Here is a 17,662-nt window from a genome sequence, read left to right on the forward strand (position 1 = left end):
ATAGAAGGAAATGCGTTTGCACCCACGTCACTGCATAGAATTTATGCCGGCGTAGTGAAGCTGTGACTATGCGGGCGCGAAAGGACGACGGGCGGGACAAGAGAATTACTACCTTCTATAAAACCTTCAAGACAAAATCTTAATCCTTGGCAGTACTGCCCCGTACAAACACACACAGTCACACTCACACACTACTCCTCACACACCAGTACACCTCACACATGAAATGAAATTATTACCTAGACCCGTTCCATGGGCACCCCAATGTCCCTACGCCGACTAGCTAGTCCATGGAAGGACGGGTCTACGGAATAATTCCTTCTTGATCGAACTCGGACACAGAAACGACACGAACAACACGAGCACGCGCACAAGCACAATTGAGCAAAACGCAGGAAACAATTTTAGCTAGAAGCTACTAGTAGAAGAAGGCCTGTCGGCGTGAGGCGAGCAGGTCAGCTCAGCCGCGCTTGCCCTTGCCGGAGCCGAACCCCGCGTGGTGCTGGTCGGCGCCGGCGTCGTTGAAGTCCAGGAGCACGGTGCTGTGGCACTTGGGGCACTTGGGGTCCTCCCGCGACAGCATCACGTACATCATGCACCGGGGGCACCCCGCCAGGATCATTGACGCGCCGCCGCCGCCTGCCTCGGGCTCAGGGCTCCCCTCCGACGACACGCATGAGCTCGCCGGCGACGCTGAAGACGATGAGGACGACGACATCCTCCTGGGCGAATTGCTGCCTCCCGGCGGCGCGGCCGATGGACCCCCTCCGCCCCCGCCTCCGCTGCGTGACCGCGAGAAGCTCAGCCGCAGGTCCAGCTTCGGCCCCTTGCCGTTGTTCCTGCTCATCTTCGATCAAGCTAAGCTCTGCTCGCCACCGACACGCTGCAGAATGTACGCCAGTCAGCTCATGTCAGTTGCTCGATCTCAAAGACATCACAACATATTTTACCAACTACTCCGTACTAGCTACGCAAATGAACGAGGTACATTACCTTGGACGGATGCCGTGAAGTCAAAATGGTGGAACTCGCCGGACCGATGCACTACGAAGATAATGTAGTAGAGAAGAGAACGCGGGGTGCGGACGGCCACTTGCACGCACGTACCGGCCGGCCGGGATGAAGGACACACGGACCAAGTGAAAGCCCCCTATGCCGTGCCTGGGTATTTGAGGGGTGCTGGTGCAGCTCCAGTTTGCGATATATAATCAGGAGCTGCGTCGAGGTGGAGGAGAGGTGATGCTCTTCTTTATTACCGGGAACATAAGCATTTAAACTCCTCCCTGTTTCTTCCCTCCCTCGGCCCCTCCGTCCCACGATCCCTACCAACGTTCCGATGCTACCTAGCAATCTCCAATTTTGATTTTGCATGTAAGGATGTTTTACCATCCTTCTCCTCTTTTCCGTGGTTGGCACTAGTTGAATTACAGAATTAGTTGTGGATTTTTTTTTCTCAAGAATACACCTTCCAAGGTGTATCAATCATATAGAAGAAAGGCCAAAAACGACCGGTATAACGCCAAGAAGGTCACAACTTTACTCCACGATACAATGCCAACAAGGACACCACTCCACTCCACGATACAACGCCAAGCAGCAAACAAAACACCATCTACAAACCCGATAATAAACGACTCGCATTGCCCAATCTCCAACAAATAATGGCGAGAAGAGGAGCACATGGCTTCAGGACCACGTCACGAACAAAGCAAAACACACCGTAGAACGACTTCAACTCCAAGACAACCCGGACCAAAGTACATCCCCTCATGTGCCTAGAAGAGTCGGTGAGAAAGAGGCAAGATCCTGACGGACTTGGGGAAGACGCTGAACATGATGTGTCGCCAGATCGTACATTGCGCCCGGAAGCACAAGACCAGAGTTGTGGCTGACACAGGCGAACCTCAAAGCCTCCAACTCCAATTGTCGCATTGGCCATTCCCTCAAGAAGATAACAACACCATGGTGCCGCCGCCTGGTCAGGTCACCGGACCTAGGGTTTCCCCTGCATCCGAGGGGATGGGAGGCAAGGTGAGGCCATGAACACGCCTTAAAGAAGGAAAATTGTGCCCGCGGGCGTCAGCGTGCTCAGACGGCCACCGCCGAGCAAGGCTTTCACCTCGGCCCAACACCGTGACCATGAAGATGCCCGAGCTTTATTGGAGAGGGAAGGTGAAGAAGAAAGCCACTGGCTTGAGCGACCACCGCTGAGAGGAGAGGAACACTGGCGTAGGAGATGGGCGTTGACTACCACTGGCACCACCAGATCCAGCACCACGAAGCCCGCCGTCGCCGGCACTACCTCGGTGCTAGGCAGTCGTTGCCACAAAGCGCCCCCACACCCAACAACAATGGCATCATATCCACGAGCCCGCCCAAGCCCAAGGCCCTGGCCGGACCTAGATCCGACGGCACCACCATAGGGGCCATGCCTCCGGCATTGGAACCACTCCTCCACAGTCATCAGGCTGAGGCCGCCTGACCACCGGGCCGCCGGGATCCACCGGAACCACCGTCGTTGCCGCTGTGGGCGGAGGAGTCGTCGCTCGAGGGGAGAAGCCCCACCGCCCCCCGTCTCTTCCCAGGATTTTCCTGGCACGACGAGGGGAGGGACGGTAGGGAGGAGGTTGGAGGCGGCGGCCTGGTCGCCCCCAGTGCCGCCCTAGGTTGGGTGGCGCGGGGCTCCGTCGTTCCAAAATTCGAGTTGTCAGAATGCATTATCCGCTGCTTTGATCAATTAGTTGTGGATTTGTTTACGAACTAAGAGCCATAGGCCCCATATTTCTATAAAATTGGAACCAGATTAACATAATGAACTCAGGCCTCCTTTTGTCCCTGGGAGTCCGACACAAACATCCAACAAACGCCAGGATCGCAAGATAGAACAAAAGAAAGCAAAGAAACCACCCCTACATACCTAGTACACCATTTCGAAAAACATACCTAGTACACACTAGTCCAAGCTAAAACAGATACATTCTAGGAAGACTCTGATGACCACTCTTTGTTTCTCTAACATCCACTTCTTCTTTTTCTCACTCTGCAATCCTCAACACCATGGGTGCCCAGCCATTTTTCCTACCGAAGATTTTCAGCGGCAAATGGCAGTAGCTGCCCCTCTGCATTGCAAGCCCCATAGACTCGTCGTATCCGAAGATTATTCCACGAATTCATCCAGTGAGAAGTTTGAACAATCATATTAGGAGGAACATAAAGGGAACACATTATTTAAACAAGTTGTATTGCTAGTCTTCCACAAAGCCCAGATCTCATGCTAGTTCAACACTTAAACACAAACCGGGGTAAACTCTGTCTTAATATCTGAAGCACACTGTGAAACACTACAAGCATACTAAGCCATTAGACAACGAACAAAAACGTCATCTATACTTTCATTCTTATTGTAAAATAGTAGTAAACATTTACGACTACCCTCCATTCCTATTTTCAGTATACTTTTCATAAACACTAGCCAAAGAAAGACTAATTTTAAAAGAAAGCTTAATAAACCATAACTTTTAAAAAATAAATGTGTGACTAATTTTAAATCAGAATACATGGATTTAACCGTAAAAACACCTAATATTTCTAGTAACCATTTACATTTTTCTTTCTGAACTTAAGCATAATCCCTTCACAAACATTTTCCATTTCCTCAAATAAAACAACAGTTTCTCCATACAAGGTTCTCATAAATCTTCAACTATTCCAGCATTCACCAACCCACTTTAGCTACTACAATACCAGTACTAAAAGTAAGATTGTATGATCTAGCAAAATCTTAATAGCTTGTGTTCCTATAGACCCCCAAAATTCACAACAGTGTAAACCTCCGAAGAGATATTTAAACAAGTTCCGAGAAACGAGTTATTCAAACCACATAAGTATCCCAGAAACGAGTTCCCAAGCTATTGCCTAATACAAGTACTAGTTGTTCGCTAGTTGTAGATAGTTTAGCTTGCTTACTCCTCGTAAAGCACATCTCTATGCTGCTGGGTTTACGTGCCGTCCTACGTGCATAGAAATACATAGTGCTGTAGTCGTGCGCGAGGGTTTCACTTTAATCAAAGACTCAGGCTCAAGGTTGCAAATTCACTAATAATAACTACTATACTAAGAGCGATCAACTTCGATTTTTCTCAGATTTTGGGATTTTTTTTTGGATTAACCATCAGCTGACACGTATATTCTTTGTTACATTGATTTTTTCCTGGGTACAGTTTGGTGTTGCCTACCATTTTTGTTGTTACCTAATAGTAATACTTTTTCTGTACACTTCCCTCATCTTTTTTTTGGCTGGTGCGGCTGCGGTGTACCCATAGCTGTGATGTTGTTGGGATAGTGGTGGACCCTTATGGGGTAGACCCTGCTGAAACCGCTTTGACTACTTCTGTAAGGATCATCTCCCAAAACGCCCATCGATTTCCTCCCCACGTTCTCTCTCTCTCTCTTATCTCCACCGCCCCGTCGTCTCCAGCTCCGGGCCGAAGCCCTCCGTCCGACCTCTTCTTCCTCCACTGGCGCACTACACGGCGGCCCTCCGGCGAGGCACGACCCCGTCCTGTTCCTCCGATATCCCTCTACCTCGACACTTTTCCATCAAGAAAATCGGCGGTCGCAAGCCCCAGCGCCGACGCGGCGCGTGCGGAGGTCATGTCGGCCGTCATCGATCGACTAGCACGACATACTGGGGGCGTCGAGCGCGAGAACCTACGCGTCGATGGAGGAGGAGGACTGCGGGTACAGCGTGACGCTAATGGCGGCACGGCCGTTGGCGGGCACCACGACGCGTTCTACTCGCCGGCCGTCATCCAGTTCAACGGGAGCGGCGGCTCCAAGGATGACCGCGCCCTCCATGCCGGTGCTGCCCTCTACACGCCCGCGGCCTTGATCGGCCGCGTCGGCGCGCTCGGCAAGCTCGGGTACTGCCTGCAGGACAGCTACGGCGTGCGTTACTCACTGCTCGATGGGCGCTGCCTCCTCATCCAGGACAACGGCAGCGAGGTCACGGCCGCGTCGGCCTCGCTCTTCAAGGCCTTCCGCGGCGCCACGGGTGCCTGTTCAGCGACTTCGGGTGCCGCAGCCGCCGCCGGCGACGCGCACGCCACCAACCGGTTCTTGTCCGAGTGGTTCGTGTCGCGGCCGCTGGGCGCGGAGAGCGGCCTTGTCCCCACGACGATGGAGGAGGAGGACGGCGGCTACGGCGGGGCCCTGCGGCTGTGCTCCACCACGTGCTTTGCGGGCGGCCAGAGACGCGGCGTCATGAGTTCTGGTGGTGCTCCGTGTGCGGCCTGGTAAACCAGTGCTCGCTCGCGTGCCAGGTGCTGCACCGGAAGATGGCACACAATGTGCTCAAAAAAAGGAAGATGACGCACAAGGCCGACTGCACGCCCATGGACCGCTGGCTCGACGGCGCCAACCCCGAGCCCAATGCCGCCACCGTCGTGGCTGCGCCAGCGCTGTGATCGTCCTATACTAACCTTAACAGCTTACAGCGCCGCGCTCTGCGCGCCCGCAGCTTTGCTCGGCCAGGTCGACGCGGTCGACGAGCTGGTGTACTGCCTGCAGGACAGCTACGGCGTGTTTTGCTCGCTTTTCGACGGGCGCCGCCTCCTCATCCAGGACAACGCCAATGAGCTCGCGGCCACGTCGGCCTCGCTCTTCAAGCCCTTCCGCGGCGCCACGGGTGGCTGTTCGGCGACTTCGGGTGCCGCAGACAACCGCCAGACTTGATGCAGCAACTGGCCTTGCCGACGACGGAGAAAGCAGGTTAGTGCCAACTGCTGAGCCTTCTTCTCCTTTCGTGGTTTGTTTCTAGCTTCAATCTATATTTCTTGAGGTTTGATGTGTATTTGGAGCTTGATGAGTTTGGGGATGCAGGTGCAGAGTGCTGTCAGATTTGGTCGAGAGGCTGGGCTCGGTGAGGAGGCGGCTGCGGCGGGTTCGAGTGAAGTAAACTCTAGATCGGCGACGGCATGAACTCCAGTGCCACTCTCTCAAAAATTTCCTGAACCGAGTCCTAATTATCTTTTCTTGGTTTGCCATTTTGTAATGCAGTTCGGAAAGAATTTAATTTAATTTTTTTCTTAGTTCCACATCTGGATTGCAGCTCATACGATTCTCTGTTTTTTCACATTGAAATCATGCTTACATGTCACACCAGTATCTTCCTAATTGATGCCCTGCTAGATCTTTGCAAGATCGAAGGTAACATGGAATTGCTCTTACAGTAGAATAATAAAGCTTGCTTTTTTGGTAGTGCAGCCTGAAACGATGAGCTGCATGATTGGTGTCCATTTAGTGTGCATTTCTGAACTCTGAATGATGAGTGTGCTTCTTAGTTTTTGTTGTTCAATATAGAGTTTTGCCGATTTGGGCCACACTCAGTACACTGTAACATGGCTCGCTCCGGCCACGCCTTGTTTGCCACGGTCGCCTTAGCTTTGAGGCCATGGAGGTTGTGACCATGCGACCCTGGTGGCGCCCCCTCCAGCTTAGGTACGTTGCCACTACCTGTCTCTCCGTTGGGCTGTCTTCCGCATTTTCTCTCATGTTGTCACTAACTTGTGACAATCATGCTTCGAGGCAAGCACAAAAACATTAAGAACACCTGCACGGCATGGGAGCTTGCTACCATCAATGAACATACGGGAGGTTGTTAGCATCAATGAAAGAGGCTGGCTGTAATTGTCCGTGCTCTGTGATGTTGAGTTATCCAAGCTGTCTGCCTTATTGAGGATTGCAAAAATAAGTGTCAGCAAGACTTCAGTGGTAAAGGTGTGACAGATTATGTGTTTCATTTTCTTATCTGTCAGTTTTCCCCACTGACTTGAATTGAGTATTGATTGGATTCGTTAGTTCTTCCTACTATCCTAATTGATTTATATGCATAAATTGTTATTTGAGTAGGAGACTAGCTGATGTGTCTATGTGTGCCTTCTAAGTAAGTACATGAATAAATCATGATTTACTCAAAGTGCATTTCAATCGATCCTAGAAACAACTCCACGGTGTTTCTGGAAAGGAGTAGGAAATAAATATACTGTATATCTTAACAGTTGCGAGGCTGCTTTCTCTCTTTTTTCTGAACAAATATAGTTTATGAATTTTGTTTCGAACATGATTATCTTCCACAGTTGTTGTCAGCACTGAATTTATAAGGCAGAAATGAACATAAACTAGAGCCTCATATTACCTGTACTTTGAGAGATCATGTATATTTCTCTTTGCTTTTGTATATACTCTCCTTCAGATGCTGACTTTGAGTTTCTGTAAGATAATTTTAACTCAGTGTGTGGCATAAAATATCTCTGAAAATTCGGATAGCACTATGTGTGCCCTGTTGTATTAGTTTTGTGACAATCCATTTCAGAGGGAACTAAACTGTTGGTCACCTGAAATATGCATCTATGGTTCTATGCTATACTCACTGGTCTTTCGGTAGTGTATCCAACAGAGATGGGCTGGAACGTGCCAACTGGACAGTGCATACCACGGACACTAACAGTAACAAGGACCCTACCAGACGGACAAGGAGCACAAGCACTTCAAAAGGTGAAAAACTCATAGTTCAGAATTCGGTTTTACCTTCTGAAGAGTACTGCCTCTTAATTCTCAGTGTCAAATCTAATTTGCTCATTTCTCATAGCACACAATTGAGTTTGAGTTGTAAGATAGGTATGTTTTAGTCTGAAGTGTGAATTCTAATTTAGTCACTACGTCGCATAGAATACATCTGAATTTTGGATGACACATTATGTGTGCATTGCTGTATTAGTTTTGTGACAGTCTATTCCTCAGATAATTAAACTGTTGGTCACCTGAAATATGTATATATGCTTCAGTTTTGTAGTCGATGACCAGGCACAGGAGTTTGCAGAGTCCGAAACGATTTTCCTTAAGCAGGGCGCGGCGTGCCGCCGCGCCAATTTTGCTAGTAAGCTAAGAGTTTGTCGTTTAGCACGTAGATAGCTAAGCTTATAATATTGTGGCCACGTACACTCACTTGGATGATAAAATGAGAATGACCACGCTCTCGCAAAAAAGATAGAATGACCACAACTAACGTATCGTGGATGTGAGTGCGACAAAATCTAGTAAAAAATTCAACATAAATTAAGAGAGAGATGGGGAGAGAGACGGAGCAAGCGAGCGAGCGGAAATGCAATTCTAACTGCATGCATCGTGGAGTAAATTAAAAGAAACTACCACATTTAAGATGAAATCGACGGGTGAGTATCACTTTTGCTAGTTTTTTATGCCAGTACCATTTCTGGGGCAGACACAAAACTTGGGTAGACAGCGAATTAGCCGTTCCGGACCCACTATTAGGCTGCTCATAGTGGGGAGTAACTTAGACTAGTAACATATGCCATGTTACTAGTCTAGGTTACTACCTTCATAGTGTGTAGTAACTTATATGTGGTGTCATGCATTGTGTCATTTATTATGTTGTAGACTCATTTTGTCTTGGGGTGTGTGATGTTATAGTAACATAGCTAGTTACCACCTCACTCTCTTTCTTCATTTATTCGCATGCCATGTCACCAAAATGTCTTGAGATGTGTGATGTTACTAGCTATGTTACTCCCACTATGAGCAGTCTTAGGGATGAAGTGGATAAAAGCCGTTGCCTCGCCGTTTAGGCCCGAGCCGGTTAAGACTGAGCGATTCTTGCCGACCATCCATGCGGCCAAGCATGCCGAGCGTGTCGTCGAGCTGCATGTAGCGAGAGAAGACGGCGAGCGTCAACTCCTCCCTCTTCCGTACCTCCTCCTCGGGCTGCAGCAGGTGACGGCCGAGTCGTCGACGGCCACGGCGAGAGCGGCCGTTTCGGCTGCAGGTCTTCCAGGAGCGCCGCAAGGGACCTGGTTGCCACGGCGCGGGCGGCGGCAAGACAGGGGAGGCCGCGCTCGACGCTGTGTGGTGCGCGTCTCGACCTACAGCTCAGATTTCTTCACGAGAAAAGCAAAGGCCATTTCGATAGACATTGGCTTTTCTTGTTTAATGATGTCATCGATAGCTTAGACTTGAGAGAGGTGTTTATGCCCGATCGACAATTTACTTGGGCCAACAGCTTGCCTGAACCCACGTACGAAAAACTAGATCGCGTGTTGATGGATACTGATTGGGAAGTTAAATATCCTATGTTGTCTGACCATGCTCCTATCCTACCAACCACTAGGAATCCCCGCCCTGTTTCTAAACGCCCGTTCAAGTTTGAACTTGGCTGGTTACATCGAGAGGGGTTCCATGAAATGGTTAAGACGGTTTGGGAGAGACTGGTCTCAGGGAGTACTCCAATTTTGAGATGGAATAAGAAAATGCGGGCTATGCGCAAACATCTTTCTGGTTGGGCTGCCCATATGGCCGATATTCTTAAAAAGGAGAAGGCTCGCTTATCATCTGTTATTGATGAGCTTGAGGCTTTAGCTGAGGTAAGACCGTTATCTCCGCAAGATATTGAACTTAAGAATCAGTCCAATGCGCAGATAGCTGGTCTTCTTCGAGAAGAGGAGCTTAAATGGTATCAGCGTTCCAAGGCAGCGTTCCATGGCTTGGCTAATGGGAGACTTCGGAAAAAACATATTCATTCTTTGATACAAGATGAAGGGATGATTGAAGGCCATGAGCAACTCCAATCCTACATTACGAATTATTATAAAGGTCTATTTGGCCCTCCGGAGGAAAGTTCCTTTTCTTTAAACGAGGACTTAACGGATGACATACCCCAAGTATATATGGAAGAAAATGGCCTTCTGACTGCACCTTATTCAGAGGAAGAAGTTTAGAAGGCAATTTTCCAAATGGAATGCAACAAAGCACCGGGTCTAGATGGTTTTCCAGCGGAGTTTTATCAAACTTTTTGGGATATTATAAAATTAGACCTTCTAGATTTGTTCAGTGCTTTGCACATGGGGCAACTAGAATTATTTCGTCTAACTTTTGGTGAAGTAATTTTGGTACCGAAAGTTAATGAGGCAGAAATGATTCAACCATATAGACCTATTTGCCTATTAAACGTAAGTTTCAAGATTTTCATGAAAGTGGCCACCATTAGACTTAATACGGTCGTGGATCATGTAGTTCATCCATCACAGACCGCTTTCATGCGAGGAAGAAATATCCTGGATGGAGTGGTGGTTTTGCATTAGACGGTCATGAGATGCATACCAAGAAATTACATGAGGTTATTTTAAAATTAGATTTTGAAAAGGCGTATGATAAGGTTAAGTGGTCTTTTCTACAGCAGACTCTCAGGATGAAAGGTTTTTCTTCTGAGTGGCATGCTCTGATCAATGATTTTGTGTATGGAGGAAGTGTGGCAATCCGGGTTAATGATGATACCGGACACTACTTCCAGACACAAAAAGGGCCACGCCAAGGTGATCCGTTGTCACCAATGTTGTTCAACATTTTCGCGGATATGCTGGCTATCTTGATAGAGCGGGCCAAGTCTGATGGTCAAATTAAAGGTGTGATTCCACATCTGTTTGATGGTGGTTTATCAATCCTCCAATATTCCGATGATACAATTCTGTTTATGGATCATGATCTTGAAAAAGCTCGCAACCTAAAATTAATTTTTCCGGCATTTGAGCAGTTGTCGGGATTAAAAATCAATTTTCATAAAAGTGAATTGTTCTATTTCGGTGATGCCCAAAATGATACGACTCTATATGCAGAGTTGTTCGGTTGCGGGCAAGGCCAATTTCCTATTCGCAATTTGGGTATTCCAATTCATTATCTGAGACTCACAATCGTGAATGAAAAATAGTGGAAGAAAGATTACAAAAACGCCTTAGCAGCTGGAAAGGAAAATTGTTGTCCCTGGGAGGAAGATTGGTACTCATTAATTCGGTACTGACTAATATAGTATTGTATATGCTATCATTCTTCCTTGTACCAAAAGGAATCATGTATAAACTCGATTACTATCGATCCAGATTCTTTTGGCAAGGGGACAGCAAGAAAAATAAATATCGACTGGTTAAATGGAGTATAGTTTGTAGTCCCAAAGATCAAGGAGGGCTTGGAGTTCATGACTTGGAGGTTAAGAATTCAGCTCTGCTAGGTAAATGACTGTTCAAGCTTCTTACCGAGTATGGGATTTGGCAAAGCATTCTTAGAAGAAAGTATATCGGCTCAAAGACGTTATCCCAAGTGGTTTGGAAACCAGGGGATTCGCACTTCTGGGAGGTCTCATGGCGGCAAAGAAATTATTTTTCCGCCATGGTACATTCTCAATCACGAATGGAGCACATATATGGTTCTGGGAAGACATTTGGTTAGGCAATGCACCCTGATGTGAATAGTATCCTGCCTTGTTTAGTATTGTTCGTCGCAAAAGTGATACCATTGCCACGGTAATGGCTACCTCACCTCCGAATGTGACGTTCAGATGGGTCTTGCTTGGGCAAAGGCTATTGGCATGGAATTCTCTAATTCACCGGACGAATTTAGGTGGAATCTACATGTAGATGGCACATTCTCTGTAAAATGACTATACAATGCGATACTTCATTCTGATATACCAGTTGATAATAATAAGAAAATTTGGAAGATGAAAATACCATTAAAAATGAAAAAATGGATGGTATCTTCGTCGGGGGTTATCTGAAGGAATTTGGCTGAAGTTGGACTTTGAAAAAGCTTATGATAGAGTTCAGTGGCCTTTCTTGGCAGAGGTAATGCATAGGAAAAACTTCCCTGACAGGTGGATAGATTGGATTAGACAAGCAGTGGAAGCCTCCCAAAAAGGGAAACGATTGATTCTCGTAATTAGTTTTTTTGGTAGGTTTTTATTGTTTTGTTTCTCGAATTGGTAGGTTTCTTGAAGTAGTTTGGTGTAGGTTTCTCCGAGGTCGCTGAATCAAAAATAGTGGAAGAAAGATTACAAAAACGCCTTAGCAGCTGGAAAGGAAAATTGTTGTCCCTGGGAGGAAGATTGGTACTCATTAATTCGGTACTGACTAATATAGTATTGTATATGCTATCATTCTTCCTTGTACCAAAAGGAATCATGTATAAACTCGATTACTATCGATCCAGATTCTTTTGGCAAGGGGACAACGAGAAAAGAAATATCGACTGGTTAAATGGAGTATAGTTTGTAGTCCCAAAGATCAAGGAGGGCTTGGAGTTCATGACTTGGAGGTCAAGAATTCAGCTCTGCTAGGTAAATGACTGTTCAAGCTTCTTACCGAGTATGGGATTTGGCAAAGTATTCTTAGAAGAAAGTATATCGGCTCAAAGACGTTATCCCAAGTGGTTTGGAAACCAGGGGATTCACACTTCTGGGAGGTCTCATGGCGGCAAAGAAATTATTTTTCCGCCATGGTACATTCTCAATCACGAATGGAGCACATATATGGTTCTGGGTAGACAATTGGTTAGGCAATGCACCCTGATGTGAATAGTATCCTGCCTTGTTTAGTATTGTTCGTCGCAAAAGTGATACCATTGCCATGGTAATGGCTACCTCACCTCCGAATGTGACGTTCAGATGGGTCTTGCTTGGGCAAAAGCTATTGGCATGGAATTCTCTAATTCACCGGACGAATTTAGGTGGAATCTACATGTAGATGGCACATTCTCTGTAAAATCACTATACAATGCGATACTTCATTCTGATATACCAGTTGATAATAATAAGAAAATTTGGAAGATGAAAATACCATTAAAAATGAAAAAATGGATGGTATCTTCGTTGGGGGTTATCCTCACCAAGGACAATCTAGTTAAGCGAAACTGGCATGGAAGTACTCGGTGTGTTTTTTGTCAACATGACGAAACTATTAAAGACGTTTTCTTCCAGTGCCGATTTGCGAGATCTATATGGTCAATCATCCAAGTAGCGTCTAACCTGTATACTCTGACTAGTGTGGCCAATATCTTTGGCAATTGGCTTCATGGTATCGATTCAAGGTTCAAGTTGCTTCTTAGGGTGGGGGCGCTTGTAGTTATCTAGGCGCTTTGACTAAGTAGAAATGACAAGATTTTTAACGATAAAAAATGCTCTATCTTGCCGGTTGTCTAGAGATGTACAGGTATTCTCCGTTTGTGGTTACCTTTTCAGCGAGTGGAGAAACGAGACATGTTTACGGAGATCAGTACACGGTTGGAGGCTACGGCGAGGGATACTTTTACCTACATGGGTGGCAACATAGTCTACGGATTGAAGCCCCACCCACACCTTAGGCGTCTTATGATTCGTCGCCTCGATATGTATTTCGCCTAGTTTTTATTTTCCGACTTTCGACTCAAGATATATAAACTGTTGGGTGCATCCTGGTTATGTAGAGGCTGGGTGTAATTTCTTCTTAAAGTAATAAATCATCAATTATTGAAAACAATGACCCTAGTACCTGGTGGTCGCAGTGACGTACGACGCGGGCTTCACCCGTGTAATTCCAGGCGCTCATCATCTTCTGGCCGCTGCAGCGTTGCCGCTACCTCGTCAAGCTAGCGCACATAATCGAGCACTCCGGCCACCAGCTTTTCACGCCGCTGCAGTTGAGCCCCCTTTTCTGGATCGAGATTCGTAGAGAAGATGGAGTGATCCATGCAATATATTCTACATGTAGCAAGAAATACCTAATGAGAAAGATAAATATCAAGGTCTCCATTCTGTATCGCAAACAACAAACGAAGAGGAGACACTACCTCACGTGTCCGGATTACCGGCACTTTCTTGCCGGCAGTTTACAATCAATGCCTACAATGCTATTGATTATCGGCATTTTCTGCTGAGTGCCTTAGATTACCACATAATTGGTGGCACTTTAAGAGGTTGCCCTCAATGTTTCATTATTACTGGCATTTATCGAAGTGCCAGCATTATTTTCTAAAAATTGAAGGGTCTAAATGCAAAAACGAACAAACATCCCTGAGGCCTTGTTTGGCACAGGAGTTTTAACCGGTTTTGTGGAGTATTATCCCGGCCTAAATTTTATACACGTGAAATGGCGAGCGAGCCGTTTGGCAGGCCGGTCTTGGCCGGGCTCAGCCCGAGTAAACCCCGCAATACACGTCGACCCGACGAGTTTTCTAGACGCTCCACCCACCTCGCGTTTTTCGGTCCACGCGCGTCGCGGCGACGCCGGCGGCTCCGCTACCCTGCAAAGAAAAGTAACAGCTCCGGCGATGCCTCCTCAGCACCTTACGCCGCCGACTCAGCATCCGCCGCCACCGCTGACTCAGCACCCGCCCCCGCCGCCTCAGCACCTGATGCTGCCGCCGCCGCCGAGTTTCCTGCAGGCTCCTTCGGCCGTCCGTCCTCTCCTGTAAGTTCTCTTTCAACTCGCACTTCCCCTCCCTATCTAGTGCTAGATACAACTGCTAGATGAATGGCCTAGGGTTCTTCATGCCTCCCGTGAGATCCTGTTAGTTGCCTCTAGCTAGTTCTTGATGCCTAGGGTGAGCTAGTGGCTACAGATTCAGATTTCTGTTGGATCTGTCATTCTGTCAATTACTGAAGTAATATATAATTACAGTATTTGCCTCTAGTTCTTGATGCCACTGCATTTCCTTTTGAATCTGTTAGTTGCGTCTAGTAATATATGATTTGTGTTCCATTGCACTTCCTTTTGGATTTGTTAATTGCCCTAGATGCCTACAGTGCCGATTTGTGTTTGCCTCTAATTTGATAGATGTGCATATGCCGATTCAGTCCATGGCCAATACTTACAAATTGTAATTAATATTTCTTGGTTATGTTTGCTTCAGTAGATGGAACAAGCCTTGACTTTTTACTTATCATCATTGTAGTCTAGTAGCAATGGAGGTTCCAATGATCCGACGGTGTGAGGAATCCAGAGCCGACTTGTGCTACTGTAAATAACTGAACTTCTGATCTGTAGGATGACCCTGTGCAAACATGACATTTGGAATGGTTATACAGTTAATGTGCAATATCGCTTATACGGTCTGATGCATTGTTAGATGCAGTTTGTTGCAAATCTTGTATCAATTAAATTGAATTCACTTTAACACACAGATGTTTTACAACCAAATATATTTGCATTGCAGGATGGGGTCTTGACAATAGGTTCTAAAAGAAGGAATTTCGCAAACAAAAGTTGATGCTTATAGTTTGCTAAATCAGCTGATGCTTTTGTATCTTATGTTGATTTCAGTCCATTTCATCCTTTGTGAGAAGACTGGAGGTAAGTATATTTTGCTAAACAGTATTCTTTTTTATCATTTATTGTCGTGCTTCTGAACCATTTAATCTTGGCCATGTTTCTATATCTGTAACCATTTCACCATTGCCATGTTACTGAACCAGTAACATGAAATTTATTCATCACCCCATGTTATAATATCCGTCTTTTATTTCTTATTCATGGCATCATTGTAATTTAGCTAGGATATAATGATTACTTTTGCTAGATGTTTGGTTTGGTGCTTCCTGATTGAGTTTGGCTGCCTAGTGCTTCAAGTTAGCTATGCTTTGCATTTCGTTTGTAGTCCTGGTTGCATCATGATATTTTGGCGAGAATTCATGAAAATTATGTTTTGTTGTTCTTGTCCATGTTAAAAATAGGGAGATTACGGGTCGTGATGATTCAGCTCTTACTATTTTTTGTAAAGAAAGGGCGAAGATTTGATTTCTTGTTCTTGGTTTTGTAGGAGGGAAAGAGCTCCAGTCCATCAGTTCCATCTTTAGGTACTTCTATGTTGCCAAACCGCGGAGCAACTTTTTCGGGTGGAAGTGCATCAGAGACACCTTCTCAACGTGATGCATGGCTCCGTTGGCGCGACGGAGTGATGACACTGCCTCTTGCCTGGCCGTGTAGCCTCCGCCGACTTTTTATCCGCCGATGCTACCATGTCCATCCCTATGTCGCCTCACCTTCTTACGTCCACAATCTGACAGAAGTCAAGGCCACCGCGCCTCTGATCCAGCATCTATTTTTTTGTACTGTGCTTGTGACCATAGTGTAAAAGTTTAATTTTTATTCGAATTACTATGATCGTCCATAGCCTTGCTGTGTAAATTGCATTTTTGGTTGTAGAATTATCCCTGCCTGCCAAACAGATGAATAAATGGAGAGTATTGGTGCGGAAGAGTTTTTTGGTGTAACAAAGTGTTTTGGGTGACAAGAGTGTCTTCACCCAATCCCCTTGGAAAAAACGCTCTCAGTTACTCGGTGATACACTTCAACCAAACAAGGCCTGAAGGGTCTCGCACAGTCGCACTCCTCTCCCCCATCCACCTCTCTCTCGCGTCCTCGATGCGCCGCCGCCGTGCCGTCCGACGCCGGCCACGTCCGCCGCCTCTACTCATTGAGAGAACTTCGTCTTGTGCCCCTCCACTAGATCCCTACTCGCGCCCCGCCGTTCTGCACCTGAGAGCGACGCCGCGGCTAACCCTAGCGGTGGTTCATCACCGTCGCCGCCGCGGTCCCTGCGCCGCCACACCTCGTGCTTCTCCCCTACGACACCTGCGACATGCTTCTCGACCCTGCCCCCGTTCTCCTGCTCGGCTGCTCCTCCGTATTTTTGCTATACGGCTTGGCGTCAACCGCGACGAGCCCTCACACGACGCCATCCTCCCCATCCCACGCAGGGGGCCTACCCCGCCGTGGGCGCCCTCGAGGACCCCAACATCGCCAAGGACCACGACAATCAAGGCCTCCTCGTCGACAACCAGCGGTTCGCATCGAGCATCGCCGACCAGACCACGCGCGTCGAGGCCGAGGCGCGTACCGTCACGGGTGAGGGTGGACCTCCAGCAGGTCCTTGCCGACGTGCGGGTGCTGGCTGCGCGTCCTCAGCGAGCAGCTAGGGCGTACTCAGTCCGAGTAGGCCAAGGCTGACAACATCGGTATCCAAGGATATCGAGAAGGGCAGGTAACCCGTATGTTTAATTCCTAGAAAAATCAAAGGGCAGGCTCCGTGATTACTCTTGTTCAAATTGAGACCAAAACCCAACTACCAGTTCATGTCATGATTCAGTTTTAGCGCTGAGATTCTATTTTTGGATAATTTGTGTGGATGTTGTGAATGCACTTAGTATTAAGTCACATGGTTAGCAAAGTTAGGATTTTTCTAATTCCACGGAACCTGCTAGAGAAATTTTCTGGGGCATTCATGCACATACAAAGCAGCTCTTGTGGTGTTGACTCTTGAGCTGATATAGATTGCTATGCTCAAGCGAGTCGCTATGTCCATGGAAGTGTTAGATTGTTGGATTGTCAAGCATTAGGGTTATAGCTTAAATGAAGCCTTGTCTTTGATCGGAAGATCACTGAGTTACAATTAAGCTATTTTTCTAGTACCTTTCATGTTGCATGAGTAGAAGTATGAAAACACATGTCTTAAGAAAAATCCACTGTTTATGTGCTTAACAATTTTCGGTAGCAAAGATAAGAGTTACTTGGGGGGATTGATATAGACTATGGTGGTGTATTTTTTTTTTTTGCTAAAGACTAAAGATCACCTGTGTCATTTTCACAGCAATTTTGTGGTTCACTTGAATTTGTTATGGTCATCTGATGGTGTGTAAGGCTGCAAGTCATTCTCAGGAAATGCAAGGTACACCTTAGATAAAAGCTTCCAAGCGCCTCCTATATAAGTAGATATACTGAGCCTTATTTTGTTTGCACTTTCTTGACAAATATAGTGGTACACAGCCATAAGGCTTTTGTTGTACTTG

The 17,662-nt window shown here is 46.8% G+C and overlaps 1 protein-coding gene, 2 long non-coding RNA genes and 1 pseudogene across 3 annotated transcripts; 3 read left to right on the plus strand and 1 right to left on the minus strand.

Moving 5' to 3' along the window:
* Positions 1 to 460: 460 nt before the first annotated feature.
* Positions 461 to 847, minus strand: LOC124648615 (protein GL2-INTERACTING REPRESSOR 2-like). Its single transcript, XM_047188343.1, has one exon. The coding sequence runs from the start codon at positions 845 to 847 to the stop codon at positions 461 to 463; it is 387 nt and encodes a 128-aa protein (XP_047044299.1).
* Positions 848 to 4,653: 3,806 nt separating this feature from the next.
* LOC124648616 lies at positions 4,654 to 5,465 on the plus strand (annotated as a pseudogene).
* Positions 5,466 to 5,683: 218 nt separating this feature from the next.
* On the plus strand, positions 5,684 to 7,826 carry LOC124650304. The gene is made up of 3 exons (XR_006986944.1): positions 5,684 to 5,769; positions 5,881 to 6,498; positions 6,591 to 7,826. It is a non-coding gene; the product is annotated as an uncharacterized LOC124650304 (long non-coding RNA).
* A 6,432-nt stretch (positions 7,827 to 14,258) lies between these two features.
* Positions 14,259 to 16,066, plus strand: LOC124706197. Its single transcript, XR_007004338.1, has 3 exons — positions 14,259 to 14,285; positions 15,031 to 15,167; positions 15,634 to 16,066. It is a non-coding gene; the product is annotated as an uncharacterized LOC124706197 (long non-coding RNA).
* Positions 16,067 to 17,662: the final 1,596 nt, after the last annotated feature.

This window comes from Lolium rigidum, chromosome 4 (assembly GCF_022539505.1).
Source record: "Lolium rigidum isolate FL_2022 chromosome 4, APGP_CSIRO_Lrig_0.1, whole genome shotgun sequence".
In the NCBI taxonomy this organism is placed as follows: domain Eukaryota; kingdom Viridiplantae; phylum Streptophyta; class Magnoliopsida; order Poales; family Poaceae; genus Lolium; species Lolium rigidum.

Excerpts from the sequence above, each read along its gene's own strand:
- LOC124648615 (XM_047188343.1), bottom strand. The coding sequence starts at position 847 with ATGAGCAGGAACAACGGCAAGGGGCCGAAGCTGGACCTGCGGCTGAGC.